General features: G+C 37.0%; 1 protein-coding gene across 3 annotated transcripts in view; it reads left to right on the forward strand.

The window, feature by feature from the left end:
• Positions 1–6,916: 6,916 nt before the first annotated feature.
• The window catches only part of LOC129280610 (putative Polycomb group protein ASXL2), a 34,045-nt gene continuing 18,188 nt past the window's right edge, over positions 6,917–22,773 (forward strand). For 2 of the 3 annotated variants that reach the window (XM_054916614.2, XM_064111850.1), the window contains exons 1-3: positions 19,066–19,171; positions 19,758–19,893; positions 21,512–21,799. In XM_054916614.2, coding sequence (XP_054772589.2) covers positions 19,094–19,171; positions 19,758–19,893; positions 21,512–21,799 — 502 coding nt within the window. In that variant the 5' untranslated portion in view covers positions 19,066–19,093. Of the gene's footprint in view, positions 7,058–16,135; positions 16,219–17,728; positions 17,732–19,062; positions 19,172–19,757; positions 19,894–21,511; positions 21,800–22,773 lie in introns of those variants that run through there. The other variant, XM_064111851.1, reaches the window with a different exon arrangement.

Below are 22,773 nucleotides of genomic sequence, written 5' to 3' on the forward strand. Positions count from 1 at the left end.
TATCTTATTATTATTATTATTATAAGTGGAATATTAGATAATACTCCAGTATAATTCATTTCATTGGCGTTTACCAAAAGCTTTGGGCAGATTTTAACCTAGCACTAACCAGGTATGTTTTTACCTAATTTCATATTAACGACGTCATATTGATAATGAAAATGAAACGAATGGTAACTTATTTGTTTTTATGATATTTTTTCATAGGTAGTTCCTCTTTGGTCTCCCGTGACCTTTAACATGATTAAAGAGACTAGTTTGTACTGTATAATCAAGGAAGTTTGCAAAGAAATTTTGATTTCGCTGCATTAAACTCACAATAAACCATAATGCTTGTAGATTGGAAACCACGTCTGGGCAATTTCGTTTGCACATGAAAAGTGAAATATAAATCCGGTCTGTTCTGATTGGTTGTTGTATTTCTATGGGTGTAAACAAGTTCAATAGACGAAGGCGAACGCAATGCACGATGAAACAGAAGTACGTATTTGATATCTGTTTTATACATCAAGCTCTGCTAGGTTTAAGTGAATCTTGCCACTTCTGATTGGTTCTTGGTCCGTATTTTGAACTAAAATTAATGTCCGAGTAATATCGATCTTGAGTGGTCAGTCCCTTTAGCGATTGATCGCTAATCTTTGTGTTACCATGGTTACGGAGCCCAGTTCTCAAAACCGCGGCTTAAGCATGTTAAGAGTATATTTTTGATTGCTCTATCGCCGGTGACAGAGGCGTCGATCCTAATGGGCAGGGGGGGGGGGGCGATCGCCCCACCAATGAAATTATTGGGGGCAAACATATCGTTTTGCCCCCCCCCCAATAATTCCGGATGTGCAAGAATAAAATAAGATTGTAATGTTACACAGAAATCAGCAAGCGAGATTGAGATTCACAACTCGTTCTTTATTTAAAATCGTGCTCAAAATGCCCGCTTTTCAGATTGGTATATAATAATGTTCAGCTCGCGCTTCGCGCTCGCATCATTTCTGTAGCAAAAAACCCATACTTTTCATGATAAAATAGGTGAAAAGAATGTCCCGTTTTCAGTTCTAAACCTCAAAAGAACTCCCGCTTCGATTTGCAATAATATTTTGTTTGATATATATATTGTTCTTTATCAAAAACGTCCATTAAACTAGCTGTCAATTTTTTTTTCACATAAAAAAATCAAAATTTTAAGCTCACTCATCGCGCTCGCAGCCAATGTTCTTTTAGATATACCCATCTTAATCATTGGTACCAGAAATGCTTAGAATATCAAGCTTTCAGGTCAGAATATAAAGAAATTTCAGCTCGCTCTCGGCACTCGCATTATCTGTGTAGTGAGATCCTCCGATCGATCAGTCATGAGTTACTACAAACAGTCCTAAACAGATACCTTTTTCCTATTTTCAGGTCAGTATACTAAAAAAATTCAGCTCGCGCTTCGCGCTCGCATTAATTTGTTGGTGAGATATGTGTCTCTATCTCAAGTCATATATACATAGGCCTATATGTGTGTGTGTGGGTGAGTTTGTTTTGTGTGATCGAGCGGCTTTGGAACGTTGGTTCATGATTTTGCCCCCCCCCCCAATCTGAAAAATGGTTCGACGCCCCTGGCCGGTGATAATGATGGACGCTAATCATATCTAAAGTGATACGCCAACGATAGATTAACATGGACATGATGGAGAAATGGCTTGTACTTTTCGTTGTCGTACTGGTGCCATGTGGCATAAAATCTCAATATCAAAGTAAATCTACTATTAATTACAGGATATCTTTATTTTCCAATCATTCTATTAACTTTAGCCACTGAGTTGTGTTGGTTTATAATTGCAATTGAAACATGGCCCTGGGAAGCGGGGTTGCTGGGGATGCTGAAGCACCCCTAAAAATTGTAAACTGCCTATTCGTCCACTGCCAACTCGTCCACTCACCACATGGTCTACCTTCATTTAGTCTAATGCAATTTCGTCCATCAACATTTCGTCTAACAACCATTTGATCCAATAACCATTTGGTCCAATCATCACTTCGTCTAATCACCATTTCGTCTATAACCATGTCGTCTAATAACCAGTTGGTCTAATACCCCTTTTCTTTTCATTCCTTTTGCACAATAAACACTTTAGTTTAATTAGACCACATATGATATATGGACTAAATGGCTATTGGACCAACTGGTTATTAGACAGAATTGCATTAGACCAAGTGAAAGTAAAACATGTGGTGAGTGGACGAACTGATGGCAGACCAAATGATAGTAGACGAGTTGGCAATTGGACGAATTGGAAATGAACCCTAAAAAGTCCTTAAGGTGCTGCGTTTTCTCTATTGGCTGCACCCCAAGTATTCAATACTTTAAAATTCAATAACTTTGTTATTTCCTATCCGATTTTGATGAAATTTTCAGTATTTGCTTTATGAATTTTATTCTATTTATTTAGATATAAATATTTTCAGCCCGGACCATCCCTTTAATGGAACATAATGATTTTGTTGTAAGTGGAAATTTATTGACGATTTTAATGCGGATGATACATCCCCCGGCCCCGCACAAAATAAAGTCAATCTTTTTGAGAAAATTACACTTTTAGGAAGTCATATCACAAAGAAGCTGCTCGTCTGTGATATATCAAAATAAAGACTTCAAAAATTGACCATTTATTCCGGTTAGTTATTCTCTGTTTAGTTATTCTCTGTTATTTTCTGTCATGTAATTGCCATGCACCAATATTTTCTCTACCTGTCTACGGTTTGTGTGGTTTTATCGAAACAGCGCCATCATCAGCCAACGAGTGTACGAAAAGCTTTCAGGACAAGTCCACCCCAACAAAAAGTTGATTTGAATAAAAAGCGAAAAATCCAACAAGCATAACACTGAAAATTCCATCAAAATCGGATGTAAAATAAGAAAGTTATGACATTTTAAATTTTCTCTTAATTTCACAAAACAGTTATATGCAAATCCTGGCTGGTATGTAAACGAGGAGACTATGATGTCATCCACTCACTATTTCTTTAGTATTTCATTATATGAAATCTGAAATATTTTAATTTTCTCCTCATTGTCAAGTGATACAACGATTAATTCCTCCCTGAACACAGTGGCGTGCTACGGGGGGGGGGGGGGGGCATGGGGACACGTGCACCCCCAATCGGCTGGCCAACAAAAAAAACGTGGAAAAGGAGCAAAAGAGGGAGAAAGGAAGAAAAATGTATAGGGGAAAGAAGAAATTATTGTTCATTATGATGTTATATTATAATTATGTTATGTTATATTAAATAAAACACATTTTTCATATTTTTATGAAACATAATTTAATGAGGGCATATGTCTTCATTGCTCCTGGTGCTCGTATTTTCTGTTTAACGAGATATATAATCCTGTTGTACTAAAACCTCCCGTTTTCAAGTCAATATACACCAATTTAGATATTTCCTCGCACTTCTAGTTATTATTGTTTTATGTAGTGACATATGCTTTTTTCACGACTACTTAAAGTGATTACCCCATTGTAAGGTCTTAATATAAAACATTCATAAAACATATAAACACATCCTGTCCGCGTGCTTACGTTCGCATTAAGTGGATTGGTGAGATATGTATACTTTTGATGGATTTCTTTAAAATAGTCCTTAAAATTATCTCTGTTTAAGGTCTTATGATTATATACAAAAATTTCACCTCGCACTTCGCGCTCGCATAATTTGGTGAGTGAAATACGTAAGATATTCGTGATTTACAAACAAGCCTTAAATTTCCCCCCTTTTCAGGACTGAATTTCCTAAATTTTCAGCTCGGGCTTCGAGCTCGCAATATTTGAATAGTAAGATGCGTATGTTAATCATGATAACAATGACTATACTAGTGCTTCATGTGTTTAGATGTAATTCTAACAAAATCAGCAAGTGCTTGGCACTTGCATTAGATGACTATGGTGAGATAAGTATACTCTTAATGGATTCCTAAAATATATTAATGTAGTCCTTAAAATTCCCCTGTTTGAGGTCAAAATATACAAAAAAATTCAGCTCGCGCTTCGCGCTCGTATTGTTGTTTGGCGAAACATGTACGTACGTATCATGATTACAAAAGTTTTCTTATATAGTGTCCCTTTTTAGGTCCGAATATCAAAACTTTTCAGCTCGTGCTTCGCGCTCGCATTATTTGATCAGTGAAATACATATCCGTTTAATGGCACTGTCCTTAAAATGTCTTTATTAATTCAGTATACCTGGCAACTGAGCGCGCTTTGCGCGCTCACTAAATGACTAATTTTTTGCTGGTGCCGCCCCAATGCCATGACCCACGGTACGCCACTGCCTGAACATGTGGAATTAGCATTGTTTATTACTGTATGGTTCAGTCAAGTTTGTCTTTATTGTCAATTCCCCTATAAAAATGAAATATTGTATAATTCAAACAATAAAAAACAAAAGAAATAGTGAGTGATGGACATCATCGACTGACTCGACAAGTTGTGCATATCACTGTTTTGTGAAAAATAAGCGAAACTTTAAAATGTCATAACTTTCTTATTTTACATCCGATTTTGATGAAATTTTCAGCACTATGTTAGTTTGACTTTTCTCTATTTATTCAAGTCAGCATTTTCCTGGAATGGAGTTGACCTTTAAAGAAGGCCTACTCCAGGCTGAAGATAGCATGATTTTGAACAGAAGATAAAGAAAAAAATCAGACAAACACTGAGCCCTGAAAATTTGATCAAAATCGGACAAGGAATTGAACAAAGTTTTGACATTTTAAAAATTTGCATTATTTCTGTAAAACAGTTCTATGCATCTGCAATGAGCAATTTCCCACTCGTTCCTTGTTATAATGAAAATAATAATGATGTTTATTCAATTTGTTCACCAAGAATAAAAAAAGTATAATGGATTGACAACTGATTCACGCGTTAGATAGTCATTGCTGCAACTCATTTCATTATATTGGAGACTTATCATACACACAAATATGAAAATATGAAATAATTATGATTTCAGGTAATCACACGAGTGGGGCTCCATTATCAGCCCATCTACTGAATATTCATGAAGATGTGCATAATTATAACTGTTTTGACAATTTTTGCGAAACTTTAAAATAACTTTATTGGTATTTTTTTTGGTATTGGTGGTGATGTTTTACCTGATTGCTAAGAAAGCATGAATGCTTGTAAGTAAGCAACCAGAGAACCGACGGCTTAAGGTCCTCTCCGAAAGACCTGGTACTGAGGATTAATGCCTTACCAAACTGCCAAAGGGCACCAGCGCACGAAGTGGGAATCGAACCCGGGTCACCGGAATACGAATTCCCCGCTCTACCGAATGAGCTATCGCGCATCCTCATTTATCATTCACCATTTTGCTCGGTGAATTTTCGTCTATTTTTATAAATGTGATTATAATATTTTCAGCCAGGGGTACCCTCGGAAACACCCACAATAGGGAGCGTTTTCATCAACATTTTTGTCCGACAAATTGTCAGATCTGACTTAATTTTGATTGACTGATAGAGGGCTAGCCTATACTCAGTCCATGGAACAATGAGCTATTTATAGCTCCATGATTGAGTCGGATCGATGAACTTTTATCGTGCAAAAATGGGCGCGTATGGGGGGGTCATCGGGGAATCCCCATGTTATTGCATTACGTATGAGCTAAATCGCTTTGACCATGGACCAATGAAGGATTGATTGATTCATTTTTATTTGCCAAAAACACATAACAATCGATAACAGTAAATTCAAAATACGCCCGGCGCTAACTCATTGACTTTTTAATTCATGATCATTATTCTAATTCTTTTATCTATATAGCTATAATTTTTTTGCAAATATCTATTTAAAAAAGATATTTCTAATTTTGATCTGGACCCCGATTGATTGTATGTTTGATTTCACGATTGATAATGCTTTGTAGACAATATGCAATATAGTAGAAAAATACGATCATTGCTATATAAGCTTTGTTTTATGGGCCCCTAAGTTGGCGGCTCGATTCTATGATGGATTCTGATTTCATTTAGCAATTAATCCTCCAAAATACAAAATATACGGCCTTCTATAGCCGCTTGACGATGATCGAGTAGGCCCTATATATATGCAGACATGATTTATTTTCTATTGTGCCTCAAACTGAAACTGATCCCCGGGAGTCGCATCACCATGCATCAGAATGATGATGATGACAATATTATGATGATCGGTGGTATGGACTGGTGATGATGGTTTTACGACTGAGGACGATGGTGATGTGATGATGATGATGACATGATGATGATATGATGATGATATGATGATGATGATGATGTCTCGGACTGGATCTCCTCGAGATTGTCACACTATAATGGTTATCTGATCATCGTTATATTGATACATGTAGCTGTTATCGCGTACACCTGTCCTCATTATAGGTCAACCGTTTTTATATCGAGGAGGCAATTTTATTGTCCCGGCAATTGTCGACCATAATTATGGGCGACCGTTTATTTATTTTTGTTTCATTCATTAATTCATTCATTTTCATTTGTTTATTATTCTTTTTTTTTTTTTTTTTTTTTTTTTGGGGGGGGGGGGGGTCGACGATCGAGACTGGCAAACTGCAAATTCTCTGCACGAGTGGTGCATGTTGACCTAGATGTTTTTAAACAATAACGTGTTCCAAATCCAAGCCTAACTGAGGAAAGCAAATCCCGATCCCGTTCGGTTTGTTAATGTGGTAAAACAGAGAAATCGAAGTTATTTTTGTGAACATTACGGTAACAAGAGCTATTTCTAGCTCTGTGCTGGACAACACTGCTCCGCGCATGCTGCAAAAGCAAGTTTACATCGTATGCAAATTAGCTGTCGGCTGCAGAGGTCAACTTGCTCATCGAAAGGTCAGCGGTTGTCGCAAAATGGCGGATAAGGAATGAGAATTTTTGTACAGACAATCGAAAATGTTTTGAAGTTTATTCCACTACTCATCCATCACTGTGCGCAGTTTAAGCACTGGAAGAAATCCTGACACCATGAAGGATAGAAAAAGGAGAAGCAAAGGAAGAACTTGGGTCGAGGCAGCGCGCATGGTAAGTTTTATGTGAAATGTTTTGAGGCATCGCCTTGCATTGTTTGTGTCTGCGGGCGGCTTATGTACAATTTCTATGGCATTTTGTAATGCCTGACGATGGGCCTGGGCCTTCCGCCTGGCTGGCTGGATTCAGACTTCAGGGGCGGTATTCTGAAAATCGTGTTAACTTTGGTGTTAAATATCGTGTTATCTCTCTGATTTAACACGCCCCTAACATACCCCCAAATCGGTATTCTGAAAACCGTGTTATCTGCGTGTTATCTCATTTCGTGTTATCTTCGGCTCCTCCCACTCTGCATCTATTTAATCCAATCAAATGCGCTGTTAAAGAAATAAATCGCGCACAATTTTCAGGGAAAAGCATAGAAAAGGGGAGTGCGCGCTCGGTTACACGAAGCTTGCATATCATTTTTGAAAGCGCATACAGCTAAATAAAAGTTAGAGCAAGAAAGAGACGTCGGGAGGGGTGATTGTGACAATTAAGAATCATGGATTATTTCAGACAGCATGGACAGGAGACAGAGGCCTCGATCGATTGTGGACCAGGCAGGGGACGATCGCCCCTAAAATATGGGGGCAAGCATAATTCATACATGCCCCCAATTATTTTAAGAACTTGAAAAAATAAATATGCAATGTAAATTTTGAAAAGCATGAAAAGCACTTTAGGAAAAATTAAACCTGACATAGAAATATCAACCATACAAAATTGTATTTTTTTTTCTTTATAAAAATTTGATGCGTATAGCGATCAGCCCTCCCCCCCCAAAAAAAAAAAAAAACTTCCCCTCCCCTATCCGAAGCATATAGATTGACTGGCGGGATAGATGAAATAAGGATAATCTAGAACATTGAGAGTCAAAAAAAGTGTAATCATTGGAACTACAATTGAAAAGGGGGGGGGGGGGGTTGTGGATATTATAGAAGATTTCCCCAATCGCCAATTCGATTCCTTTTAATTTCTGTCTGCAAAAAGACGTTTTAAATGTTCTTCCTCTCCTGTCTTTTTTATAATTTGGCAAAAAGTAACTGAATAAATAACTCATGAGCATTAATGATAGTGATTTTAATTAATACAAATTAAAGATGCATTTGAATTGTATTTTCACAGGAAATTCCAAAGAAATTGTTGTTTAATCATTGTTTGTAGAGAGAAAGGTAGATAAAGCTGGAATATGAAAGAAAATTACAGTAAATTCTGCCAGACGATACTTAATAATAATATGTCCGTTTATGTTCTTTTTGACGTTTGCGTCTGCTAAAAAAGTGCAGCCATCGTCATCCCCAACTTAACCTCTCCTTAACGCAGTGTTAAATGTTCGTGTTATCTTTGAACAAAATTTTAGCTAACACCATTTTCAGAATACCAAATTTCGTGTTATCTTCCTCCCTAACACCGCGTATGGGGGTTGCGCGTTGCGCTCTGCGTATTTCATGACCATGCGCGGTGTTATCTCTTGGGCCACGTGTTTTTCATGCTAACACGATTTTCAGAATACCAATCGTGTTAGCTAACACCGTTTTTGTGCTAACACGGTTTTCAGAATACCGCCCCAGCTGTGTTGGCAACGAAGATTCTTCAAATTCAGGTAGGCCCCACCGGTACCCTGGGGGGGGGGGGGGGCGCTTGTGTAGTTTCGCACCTCCCCGTTTAATGATTTTCAAACATGTATGATGGGGGGACCTAGTAGTAGTAGTAAGCTACGCACTTTGTTTACAAACGATAAAAACTATGCCGATTTTTATATTCTAACAAAGTAACAAACCATCTTTCACAAATTTGTGTTAAATATTGTAAAGATTCATAACCAAAAAGAAAATATCACAAAACTCACTAATACGAAAATCCTGCCGTGTTTTCCGAACACCTCTTGATTTCGACGCCCAATGTACTAGAAGGGGTCCTAAGCTAAAGCTACGCACTCAATTTATAATGCAAAGAAAAAGTATTTCCTGTGCCTAAACTTCTAAATAATGTTCACATTCTTATAGGAAAATATGAAATCAAACTGAATATAACTCCAAAATTCCAAACAGTTGCTGGTTTTCTCTGTATTTAGCGATTTATTGCAGCCTCTGTAGAAAAAAATGAATAGGAATTGTTCGTCACACTGCAGTCACTAGCTCCACACAGAGTGCGCATTTTGCAATTGAAATTGCATGCGCATTGGAGTGGTGCGTAGCTTTAGGGCCCCCTACCATACAATCTCACCCTAAATAATTCACAACCTAAAATACTTGCATCTGAGCCTCCAAAGTCCAGTAGAAGTTGAATATTTGCCGTTTTGACACTTTTTTTTACAAAGTTTTACACCTATTTCGGAATCACTCGGTCGCTTGAAGCTCAGCGCTGCACATAAGGGCATTTTCACCACAGATGGACACAGAGGCAAAAAAATCAAGTTGATATTCATGTCAAATGCTTAATGTTTTTTAATAAAACAAGACCTGAAGTTTCTGAGACAAAATTTTTTTCCGACTCTGGCAGCCATTTTTTATTTCAAAATGGCTGCCAAAGTATGGATACAAATTAGTGCTGAAAATAGTATATTGATACATATTTGGTTTGACAGATTTTTAAAGAACAGGTTTGATCATGATGTTTTCGCCTGTGATTTAGCTTGCTATTATAACACTTTTTAAAATCCCACAGAAAGAAACACCAGTAATTCATTCATCTGATAAAAAAACATTGATGAAGTATGTGATATGGTATGTAATGTCAGTTACCGAAAACATGAACTTTTTTTTCTCATTTCCTGGAAAAGATGATATATTTTATGAAACTTGGTAGATTTCCTCTCTAGGTAACACCCCTCCCTTCTACACCAAAATTAAAGATTACCAATTAACAATGAAGCCATAGGGTACCATTAAATATATGTAATGTCAGTTACCAAGTGGAAAATGTAATGTCAGTTACCGAGATGTAATGTCAGTTACCATGATAAAACGTTGGTTACCAATATTGAAATGCAAATATGTGGTCAATTTTATGGTGAAGAAATATTGTATACTTGCTATTTAAGTCTTTCACTTTAAAAGTCACACCAGAAGGAGCTTGCTATTGACTTTTAAAAGGTAAAGTTCACAAGGAATACTATATGAAATTATGAAGGAAGTTGCATTCCCATCGTGCAAAAAAAAATTACTATGAAATTGTATTGTACATGCACTTACCAAGTACCTAATTGTTTGTATCAGACAATTTTTTGTTTGGTTTTCGGGGGGGGGGGGGGGGGTAGGGGGTACTTTTCCCAACCTATTGCCTAAATCTGCAACATTTTTTAAGCTTAACATTGTGATGAAGGGGATTTCCAGGGTCCATTTTTTAGTTTCTAGGATTCTTTTGAGCATTGCCTCGCTAAAAGTAAATTCCTGGTTTTTATACCTGTTAGTAGTATGGATGTATGATATAATTTTGTTTTTGGTTTACAAGTATAGATGAAAAGTGAAATTTGACAGTTCTGATCAATGTTGCATGAATCTACTAAAACCTTTTTTTTTTCTAATTTACAAATAGTTTAGTTTCAGTTTAGAAGCTGTAGTTTATTTTTGTTGACAGCTTATAAAAGAAATTAGCAAAGAAAATGATTAAACAAATTATGAAGAGAATTGAAATCCGACAGATATGAACAAGCATTGCTTGCACTGACCAGAATAGAAATCAATAAAACTACATGGCTGCGTGAGATTTGGGGGAGGGGTACATGTAGCCTAGGGGAGGAGACCCTTATTCATTTTGCCTTTTTTGAGGGTAGGGGGAGGTTGGAGAAGGAAAAGGTTTAAAAAGTCAATATAAAACTGATGAATATATTATGGGTGTATAGTCAGAAAAATCCATGTGTACAGTCAATGCAATATTAAATTACTATAGGCAAACATGTAGCTGCTATTACCCCACCCCCCCCCCCCCCCCCGAGTAAGTAAAACATACATTTCTTATCTTTGGATAATTAAAAATGTGAAGTATTATGAAACTTTTATGATTTTAAAAAGCCTTACATTTAAGTACCAAGAAAATTATGCCTTTGAAAATCATATAGCACTGGTAAATGTTAATGTGTATTGTCAGTTACCGACAAGTAATGATAAAAATGTTCAAATCAAAGAAAGGAATTAAGAAAAATAAAAAGTTTTTTCATTGCAATGTTCCTAAAAACTTGGGTATACTTCCACATCAAGCTCACTTTTATGTGAAGCCCTGCACAGAAGATACAATGCAATGATTCCACACATTTGACTTCCATGTGTTATCTCTATGGCAAATTAAGTGTAATGTCAGTTACCGTAATGTCAGTTACCAGCATGGTTGTGGAAAAATGATCATAGTCCCCAAAAGACAAAAACGAATTGTTTAATATTTTGACACATCTTAACCTAGTAACGGAGGTATATTTACATATTCAAATTATTACTCTATCTACTCAGGGACATGAGATATTTCAATTTTAATGAACACCCTGAAATTGCATGTCCTTTTGCGTAATGTCAGTTACCGACACATTTTTGCTTGCTGATGCGTAAAAGAATGTGGTTACATAAGAAAACTTAGTATCAGAGTATACAGCAAGGTTCACTTTATTAACTCTATCAAAAGCAAACTCCCATCATTTGTTGTTTTAGAGATACACACAATGGTGTGAAAACATTGTGCCGTGTAATGTCAGTTACCGTGAAAATGCCCATAAGCAGTCGGTACGCGTACAGTACGTACCACCTAGTGAAGTGCAAGAAGAGCGAGTTTTTCTATGGTATCTTCAAAAAGATTTTTTTCCCCTCTTTCAGCTTGCACCAAGTATCACGGTAGTGGTTGTGCAGAGTGGTTGATGTTTGTTGTGTGAAGGTGTGTGTGGGGTGTGCGTGTGTGTGCTTGTTTGAATGAAATAAGAAATGTGAAAAATGTGAATACACATAGATTTAGCGATGAAATAAGAAATAATAATGTAGAGCCTTCTTTTGAACTCTAGGTCAGAGAACTTTCCTTCAGTTTACAATTGTATGCTATGTTGATTGTATGCTATGTTGATTTCATGCTAGTAGATTACATTTTTCAATTTTTCACACGCCGTACCATCTCCATCCATACCACCTGGGACATGCAATGTACATTTCATCCTTTTGTTTGCATGCGCATACATTCACTACATGCAGGGAGGTGATCATATTACGTGTATGTCATTACTCTCAGTCTCACGCACACCCCACACACATACCTTCACACAACAAACATCAACCACTCTGCACAACCACTACCGTAATACTTGGTGCAAGCTGAAAGAGGGGAAAAAATCTTTTTGAAGATACCATAGAAAAACTCGCTCTTCTTGCACTTCACTAGGTGGTACGTACTGTACGCGTACCGACTGCTTATGTGCAGCGCTGAGCTTGATCAAGCGACCGAGTGATTCCGAAATAGGTGTAAAACTTTGTAGAAAAGTGTCAAAACGGCAAATATTCAACTTCTACTGGACTTTGGAGGCTCAGATGCAAGTATTTTAGGTTGTGAATTATTTAGGGTGAGATTGTACATGTTTGAAAACCATTAAACGGGGAGGTGCGAAACTACACTAGCGCCGGGTGGGGGGCTCACATATTGGTGGTTCGGGGACGTGCCGCTCTAATGACCCCCTTCTTTTTCAGACCTATTTATTTCAGTAAAGTAAGCCTGCCCTGAGGGCTGAGTGAGAGTGAGACTGAGTCATATCGATTATTTTTAAAACCGGTGTTCGACAGCTTTAATTCGATCGAACATCGATGCATCGAATGTTGAACTTGAAGGCGGGGAAAATCGAGTCAATTTTATTTTGCTCCAGCTGTCGCGTCGATGCGCTATGCACGCACTGCACTAGCAGTTTAGCACGACAGAGCTGAGCAAAGTTCGTTTGTATTTTCCAATTCCGTGATCACAAAACACAAAAAAAAGGCCGGGGACCAAAGCAGAATTCTTCCCAAAATATCTTCAACAATGATATTTGCAGATGACAACATATAAGTTTAAAATGAAACAATATTAAAGACATGAATCACGCAGATTCAATCCGAATGATTTTCGGTAAAACTAGCATTCGCAGTCCAGACTCGCACACACTTATCCGCCCCGTCCGCTCTCCCGAAACGACAGGCGTGCTTGCCAGCCAGCAAACAAGCGCATCCAGCGGAGAGCACTGTAACTTGCCTGAGATCGTGTAGTTGGATCCAAAATGAGCTCCAAATTGATGAGAATAAATATAATACGTAATTTTCTCTGGATGGTCATGTGAATTGGTATTATGGTATTCAGTGCTGATATAACGATTGTGAGGAAAGATTGTGGAATATGATTATGAGTTATGACGATGTTCGAGAATTAATCCTGATATGATAATCCATTTTTTTAAATTGTAGACACAAGAGCATGAGATCGAAATAAATACGAATGTCTCGGATCGAGCTCTGAATTCATGTTATACAAATATTCAATGTTGATGAGTGCAATCGTTCCGAATATTACATGAGTGTACAAGTTGAAAGTCTATTCAACGACGCGAAGCGGAGTTGAATAGACTGTTTCAACTTGTAACGAATGTCATACTTTGCTTGCCATACTTTGCTGACATCGTCAATATTATTAGGGTTGATCTTGTACCTCCAACTTTTGGAGTATCTGTTGGTAACATTCAACATCTCCTGTAATTCACTCGGAGAAGAGCTGATCAGTGCCACATCATCTGCTAGGACGAGGAGGCCGGAATACCTATCCAGAAGTTTGCACCCCAAGTTCTTTTCCTGGAGGACTTTCATCAGGTCATCAATGAATACTGAGTAGAGGAGTGGAGAGAGCACTCCCCGTTGTCTATCTGAAAGGGCTCACTAATGATCCCGTCCCAAAGGACCTGGCTGTGAAGATCGTTGTATAAAGACCTGATCATGTGAACATACTGTGGATGGATGTATGAGTATGATGCATCTAGTTTCTGGAACAATCCCTCATGCAAACTCTCTCAAAAGCTTTTTCTGCATCTAATAATGCCACAAAGGTAGGCTGGTTGTTTATGCTGTTATTAAGCTCGATGTTCAGTTCCAGGCAGAGTAATGTACATGTAAGGATGCAAACCAAACTGGAATTCATCCGGGATGTCACTCAAGTGAAGTGAAAGTTCAAGATGAAGCTTCAACACCAATTCCAGTAACCTGCAGAGTGAAGAGGTTATGGTTATTCCTCTTTAGTTCTTGGGGTCCTGGATGCTCTTGACTTGCCTTTGCCCTTATGGATTGGTATCACAATTCCACTCTTAAGACTATAAAGTGGAGTGTGTGCATTAGCCAAGAACACATTAAAGATTATTAAAGAGTAGCAGTCTCCTAGCAGTTTCTCTAAGGTTCTGTATATGCTCTGGGGTTATTTCATCTAGTCCACTTGCTTTCCCCTTTTTAGACTACTTATAGCCTCATCCAGCTCATCTGAAGTGATGACAAGGGCTGGCAAAGTGGACCAACACTCATTGTTTTCATGATGGCCAGTTTCATGGGAATGCAGATCTACACTGTTTTCCTGGGGTGCTTGAGCCAGATCCATGAAGTACTGTTTCCATCCAAGCATCGCTTCCCCTTGGAATGCCTTCCCATCATACTGAAGCTTGTCAGTTTGAAGTTGTTTGCTCTTCTCAGGCGCTACTTCTTTATCAGGTGAAGGAAGAGCTTCGTATTGGCTTTAGATGCATGCTCAGTACTAGTAAGAAGCCTTCTATGCTGCTGTGCTCTTGACTGGCGGAATTTACTCCTGAATTCTTTCTTGTATCTTAGGTACGCCTCATGGACCAAATAGCAGGTATAGCATGTATCTTGTGCATCCAAGTCCCCTGTCAGTGAGGGTCCCTGTAGTTGTGGGAGGGAGTTGAAGTCATTTTCGTCCGATTTTTGGAACCGTCCAATATTTGGGGGTTTACTTCGAGTCCGAATGACAAAAGTCCATTCAGAAGCTGCCCCGCTCGCAAGACCCCCATTACAAAACATCTCATTTCCCTAGCCTTGCCAAAATTACATGTATAGAGGGCGGAAGATTCTATATGCGTCTCATAGCTTAGCTACTAACAAAGAGACCAAGTTGGCCATGTAAACGTCAGCAAGTTTTTTTCCCGTCTTATAGTATTTTTCTCGTTTTTTTTTAATGAATGTGTATAAGAATTTTTATTTAAAAAATGAAATTAATATTGTATAATCTGTGACGACTTTGTACTTCCCGTTCGTTAATTCATTTATCTGGATACCGAATTCTGACTGATGCAACACAGCGGATTCGGAACAAAAAAATTCTGACATGACTCCAGCTAGGTACATGTAGGACCCCCCCCCCCCAAAAAAAAAACGAAACAGCATTTCTGCTAAAAGCATTACCTCAATTATTAGCATTATCACAGACATTGCTAAAAATTTACCTCAAAATCCTAAATAGTGAAAAATACATGTACATGTATAGGCTTAAACTCCATAAAATGTGCCTGGAAATGCATGTAGCATATTGGTCCATCCCTATAGGCTACATGTATACTGTGTGGACTAGTGGCTAAAAATAGGCATTTTAAAGTCTTTATGCTGACCTAGGACTGTTTGAGCCTCTGAGAGGAGCTGTGGAAACATATCAATAGATAATCAACTTGGCTGCCAGAAAATGTGAAGATGTCGCTATCAAGTTTATCTACATTGTTCACTCAAATTTTAGAAAGAAATTTGAGGCCAACTCACCTACAATGTATTGACCTTTTGGGCACATGTCTACAGCACAAATCTAGTGCCATTGCCTTGCCTATTCCAGCCTATGTATTATGATGATATTTGGTCCATGTTTTTCAAAATTTTAATGAAAAATAAGATTTTAGGCTTGAAAAGAGCATAAAAAGAAATATAGAAATGTACAATATAATTTTTTTTTTACAATATAGTTTGGCCGCTCTTTTTGATTGTTTACAATGGCGAACAATCAAATGGCACAAAGGGTATTCGTCCCAGGTCTATTGCTGCTGCTGATGCTGCTCATGACAGTGAATATAAATGTGATCTAATGATACAATTGTTTTTCATCAATGATCTTTTTCAGGTTCTTGAGAAGCATCCAAAGACTCCTATGAGTTACAAGGAGATTCTTCGTGATATCCAGGAGTGCGCCCTTAAAGATATCAAGTAAGTTGTACAATCTATGTCTGCATGGTCTTGCAGCTCTTGCATTGGTCTTGATATGCTCACTGTTTTCCTGCTACTGATTGTTATCAACCCTGTTGCATAAAAGTAATTACATGTACTGGGGCCCGTTGCAGAAAGAGTTGCAATCAATCGCAACTCTAAAAATATTGCGTAACTTGATTTTCAACCAATCAACAGCGCGCATTTGGGACTTGCGATTGATTTTTTTACTTTCGTTTAAACGCAACTCTTTCTGCAACGGGCCCTAGAACATGTACATTTGTCCTTGAATGGTATACATGTACGTAGCTTCCACAGAATCCTTGAATTTGATTGGATGTTGAGCATTGTTACCATGGTAGTTACCATCGGATGGTGTAGATAACAAGGACCCAGTCGGATAAGACACAATAGTTTTTTTTTGTTGGGGGGGTCGGATATTGGGCACAAGCAATGCTGGCCCCGAGTCCAACACGGCTAGATCCCCCTCTGTCTATGAACCAGGGCGTGATGCTAGAGTATGGGTATGTTCACCATGTTGATATTTGATGTTAGGGATGTGAATGAAAAGGGTATAAAACTTGAAAATATGGGTAAATAGAAATGTTTAAAGGGGATTTCAGGAAAAAGGATCATCCAAATTATCCAGCGTGTTGATCTCAATTCTGATTTGATAATGGATTGATGACTTGTCTCAATTGGGAAAGGGGTTAGGATCAGAAAGGATCAAGGAAAAACACTTATCAAAATTTTTAGCAGATAAAGATTCTAAATAACGTTTTTTTTCCTCGTATTTTTGTGGAATTAATTCGTTGAAATTGTACACCTGTATAATGAAGGAAATGTATTGTTGGTCTGTTGGCTTGTTTTTGTGTCTTACAATGTACATGTATTTTTGTTCAGGCATTGTAGATATATGTTTCCCACCTATATTGTATGTCTTTGTTTTTTTGTTTCAGGTGTTTACTGTAGTTTAGATTTTTACAAAAATAATGAATTGACAATGGGAGAAGTTACATGTACCTACATGTACATTTCACACGTACACGTATGCTCTGCTTTTGGCTTAGATGTGAATTGTTGCATTGTTTGAATTAGGCTTGTAGTGATTATAAAAGCTCAAGATGTACCATGATATATGGTGTGTTAAAATATTGATGCAGTGATGTAAAAAACAGTAAAAAAAAGAATGTGAAAGAAAATAAAGAACTGTAGTAAATTCTAAAATCCTGGGCCCTGTCTTACAAAGATTTGCAATCGATCTGATGAGTCTCAACAACATTCTTACATTAGTTTTTATGACCTATTTTTTGTTTGACAAAATGCTTTTGAATATTTCTAATAACAGTGATACACGACGTATGTTTGTTACCTTTGGCTTTTTGTTGCACTGTCAGTGTCTTAAAATGAAATTCTATGTGCAAATAATGCATCACTGAAGCAATGTTGTTTTCATTTTTTTATTCCCCATGATCCATTTCTTCTTTGTGCTACTGCTTCTGCTAAAAAGAAGGTAAGATTGTTGTTCAATTGTGCATAAATGTATTTTACCCACAGAAGTGGTTAGATTTCATGATATAATTTATATTTTTGCTCATCAAATTGGCAACAATACAATTTTGATTAATTTATTGATCAATTTTGATTATATTTTTTATACTTAAAAAAATCAAATGCATAAATAAAAGAATTTTGCATTTTGTTTGATAAGTGATTTTATTTTATTTTTTTAATCACATACTGTACATGTCCAGTTTTGTCAATTTAGAGTGTGTATTGGCAAAATGTACTTAAGCATTTATTTAGTATATTTTCTCTTTTTAATCAAGACCACAATTAATCAAATTCAACCGCAAAAGTGTCTCCTACAGCAATTGCTTTGCCTCTATGGTGATGTACATGTACTGTACCATTCCAAATGTGAATTTGTTTTACTGTAGATGTGGTCAGTAATGCTTTTGTGATTCACCAATGTTGTGGGATTCCCCAATGCACCAATTTTCGGGGATTTCCCAGTGCACCAACATTAGGGGATTTCCCAGGCACTGAATTGAGATACTAGATCCATACTTTAATAGTCAGAGCAGTCTTGTCTGTGTTATGTTGTTATTGATCATATTTAGCATTTGCTAAAGAACCAAGCATGGTTAAAAGTGCCCATACTTTATGAGTAAAAACAAAAATCAAATTAGAGTCCCAAATTTTTATGCCTTGACTGGTTGAAGATTGAGTACACGTTTGGAAATGGAACATCATCTCAACTCTTTCTGTAAAAGGGCTAATTCCATATATACATGTACATGTCTGTGTGTGTCTCCTTGAAAGATATGGGTTGATTCCTGACAATTCGATAAAAATACTTTTGATGAAAAAAAACACCAGGCCGAAAGTTTCATTTACTACCAAGAGGAAGTGATAAAAGAAATGAGTCTGGTTGTCATAAAATCTTATATGCTCTTTCAAAAAGATTAATTTTATTTAACACATGGGTTTTAAATCTCAAAATGACCCATGTGTCTTTAATTTATTTGGAAGGTGGAACAATTTTTTCTTAGCACTACAGTATCTGAGCTACTTGTATGTGTAATGTAAACAACGATGACTACCGTAATTCAATAATTTACCCAACAACAACCATGATTAGAAATCTCTTGTGGTTTCTCAACATCAATGTTATTTACATGTACCTAATACAAAATGTCTTTTTGTCCCTGTTTTTTAAATAATTTTTTTTTATTGTACATGTAAATGTTATTTACAGTGTACTTTTAAGACTCAATGCTACATGTATTTGTTGCTTTGGAAAAAAATACGTTATGAATGATTTCTATATTTGATTTCCAGTGGTACACAACCCCTTGCCTGCCTGAATGCTATGCTACACTCTGGGTCAAGGGGTAAGAACAGTGCTTTCTACAAGGTTGGTGGATTGATGGGAGTGTATGGGTTAAAGGTGAGTATAAAAAAGGAGTCTGTGGCGGACGTTTCACAAAGAGTTTAATATATGGCTTAAAATTACACTTAGATTCCCAGTTACTGTATGCGCAGTATGTATACATGAACATTTTGCCAGAATGCTTTAATAGAGCAAGAAAGTTTTATAATCAAAATATTAAATTGAGGCTTGCTTGAACCACCTGCTTTTCCTGGTGTGGCTACACACAGGAAACGACATGTTGGACCACTCTACGAACAGACAGGCATTTTCAGTAATTTCTGATCTTCATTTGCTAATAAATTAAACATTTTCCTGAAAATCGTTGGGAGATATCATTTTTTTTATTAGTAAACATGAATTTGTATAGTGCAGCGTTGATATGAATATGTATTCAGCTGTGCTTGTTCAGAGCTCTTTTTACTTAATTCTACATAAGAAAATAATCATACATTAGAAAACAATCCTACATTTATTTTTATGATTCTGTGTAAGTTTTGTTGATCTCTGTGAACATTTTATTTTCTATTCTTACCATTACCCGAGAGTTTATAATTAACACCCTACAGTTTTTTAGTAACATTATGATTTGTTTGAATCTCAGACTGACCTGCCAAAGGAAGCTACAGCCATGTTGGAGCTGCAGAGTGAAGATGGAACTGATGTGTTTCCGGTAGAGTCATCTGATGATGATAACGACGATGAGACGGATAGACCTTACGTTCCCATCAAGAAAAGACGTAAGTAACCATAGCCATGGCAATTTGACGAGGACAGATGTAGACTTAATTCTTCTGAAGGACAGGGTCCCCTTTTACAAGAGTTACGAATGATCCGATCAACCACAACTATAGAAAGCCAGCAACGTCAACAACATCTAGAACGCATATTTGTTCAAAATGTTTTCTGCATCTGTAGATATGAGGCAAAGTCATATATTTGTTTTTTTTTAAATAAATTCAGTATGCTTTTCTCTGCATACAAATGACATTGTGCAAATTTTGTGGAGGAAAAGAAAAATGACATTGTTGGATTTACATATAGTTTGGGCTGATCAGATCAATCGTAAATCTTTGTTAACGGGGCCCTGAGAATATATTCAATTTGTTCTCATTTCGGCAACTCCATAGGTATACAAGAAACATCAGAATTGGTTGCTGCAAAATGAGCAGACTTTCTTGATCATTTTGAGACAACATCCTCTATTATTCTAATTCACAACCAGAACTAAGTGTTATCTCCAATATCAATGCTCTAAAATAATTACTCTGTTGAGTGTTGAGCCATATCTAACTGGTGGCTCAACACTGAAATAAGTCATAATTTTAGTGCATTTCTTATGGTGCATATGCATTCATATATTCATATGATCCAGGGCCATGTCTTACAAAGAGTTACGATTGACCTAAACAATCTCAACTGTATGGAAATCCATCCATAACAACAAATTTTCTACAGGAAATTTGCGCAATATCCTCAGTGTTAAAACAAAGAAAATCACACTGAATTTTCAAGAGAATGATGAATGTATGTGTATGCATATGTAGCAAATATTTTGAACAAACATACATTTTAGATGTTGACATTGCTTGCCGTCCATAGTTGTGGTTGATCGGATCAATCAAAACTCTTTGAAAGACGGGGGGGGGGGGGCCCAGGAATGAATTGGAATGGTGACATGCATTTTTTTTATGGGGGTGGGAGATTTTACCAGAACTTCTAGGCTTTAAAGGGGAATCCAACCCAAATAAAAAATTGTTTTTATAAGGAAAAGAAAAATCAGACAAGTTGATAGGTGAAAGTTTGAACAATATTGGACAAACAACAAGAAAGTTATGAATTTTTAAAAGTTGTAAATATTGGTAATCACTGTACCCATGGAGACTTCAAATTGGCTGCATATGGGATGTCATAGTGATGTAAGGCAAGGACTAGGACTACTCTTCCATGTACTCCAATTCATATTATGGCGAAAATGTGATTTTTTTTCCCAAAAGTTTTATTTCAAATTAATATTTTTCTTTCATGAGGACATAAAACAATATACTACCTGGGTTATATTTAGATTACTGCCCCAGGGGAATGGGTACTTAGGAGAAAACCACTAATCCCTGATAATAAAGTACATGGCCTATGGGAAAGTTGTCCTTGCCCCTTGTCATAATTTACTTATCCAGTTGCCAATTTGAAATCTACATAGTATTAGTGATCTCAATTTTAAAGCAGCTATAACTTTCTTATTGCTTGTCCGATTTCTTTCAAACTTTCACCATTCTGTTTAATTTATTTTTCTCCTTCCCAACACAACATTTAATGGCCAAGGCTGGATTCCCCTTTAACAATTTTTTTTTCTCACAGCTGTTTGTGTTCTGCCAGAGATGGGGCACTTTGCTATTCCATCTATTGAGCGTTTCAAGCGCGACGGTGGATTGGAGTTAGCCAGTGGTAGTGGCACAACCAACGGCCAAGCAGTCTCTCGGTTAGACACTGATGAGTTAGATGACGATGAGGATGACGCTAATCAACAAATCTTTAGGGTTCAAAGCCCAACATTGTCATCGTCGTCATCGCATCGACATCGACGGAAGCAAACCATCGTCCCCCGTATCATCCTCAAACCGCTGAAACCACCTGATAGAGCCGATGGTGAGTGTTAATCAGGATAGACAGCAATTCCATTTGACTTATGCAGGGTTCCCAGCTCATCAAGGAAATCAGGGAAAACTATTTAACTCTATTCTAGTCAGGGAAAAGTCAGGAATTCGATAAAAAATACCTCAAATCATGGAAAATGCCTCAAATGAGGGGAAAATCAGGGAATTTTGATCAGCCCAAAAGTGGAAAGCATGGTAGTCAGTCAGACTCTTATATTTTGTTGCATATCAAAACAGCATTCATTGAATGACTGGTTTGTGGTGGTTCTATTGTTTTTATACTGAAAATACATGTAATTCACTGCAACTACGTAGAAAACATGCGAAACTGGGAATGGGTTTAAATAATTATCAGGGAATTTTTTTAATTTCATCAGGAAAAAATCAGGGGAAAATCGGCGAATTTTGTTTTCTTGAAATGCTGGGAACCCTGTTGTGCTATTGACCTCTTGGTTAGATTGTCTTTTACCATTGTTGCTGATCATATTGCAGTCTATGGTCAGTCTATGGAATGATTCCATCATTGTATTGCCTCAATTTGTTACTTTTACCCACATGGCACAATGTTATCTCTTAATTGTGTTACCTGCTATGATTACATAGAAGATTTAATGCAAAGGCTTGTCCATTCCTTAATGTATTGGTGTTCAAAATACATGTAGGGGAAAAACTTGATTCTCACTCAGGAAGAAGAATAAATTGCAACTTTAGACTATTAGGCAAAATACATGTATTTGTCTAATTAAAACTGTCAAAAAAGCATGTGGGGTTTGTGTAGTACGTTCCATTTTTCAATAGTGCTTTAAAAAAGTATACTCTTTCAAGAAATACTGGAAAGCCAAAATTCTGACCAAAACCACTCTTGATATCTATGTACTGAAAATTAAACAGTGAATTTTTCTGAGTTTTGCCATGCCTGTTCACATACATGGCAAGGTGAAACCATAAGTTTTGTTGGTGTACATG

The sequence above is a fragment of the Lytechinus pictus genome, chromosome 17 (genome assembly GCF_037042905.1).
Source record: "Lytechinus pictus isolate F3 Inbred chromosome 17, Lp3.0, whole genome shotgun sequence".
Lineage (NCBI taxonomy): Eukaryota > Metazoa > Echinodermata > Echinoidea > Temnopleuroida > Toxopneustidae > Lytechinus > Lytechinus pictus.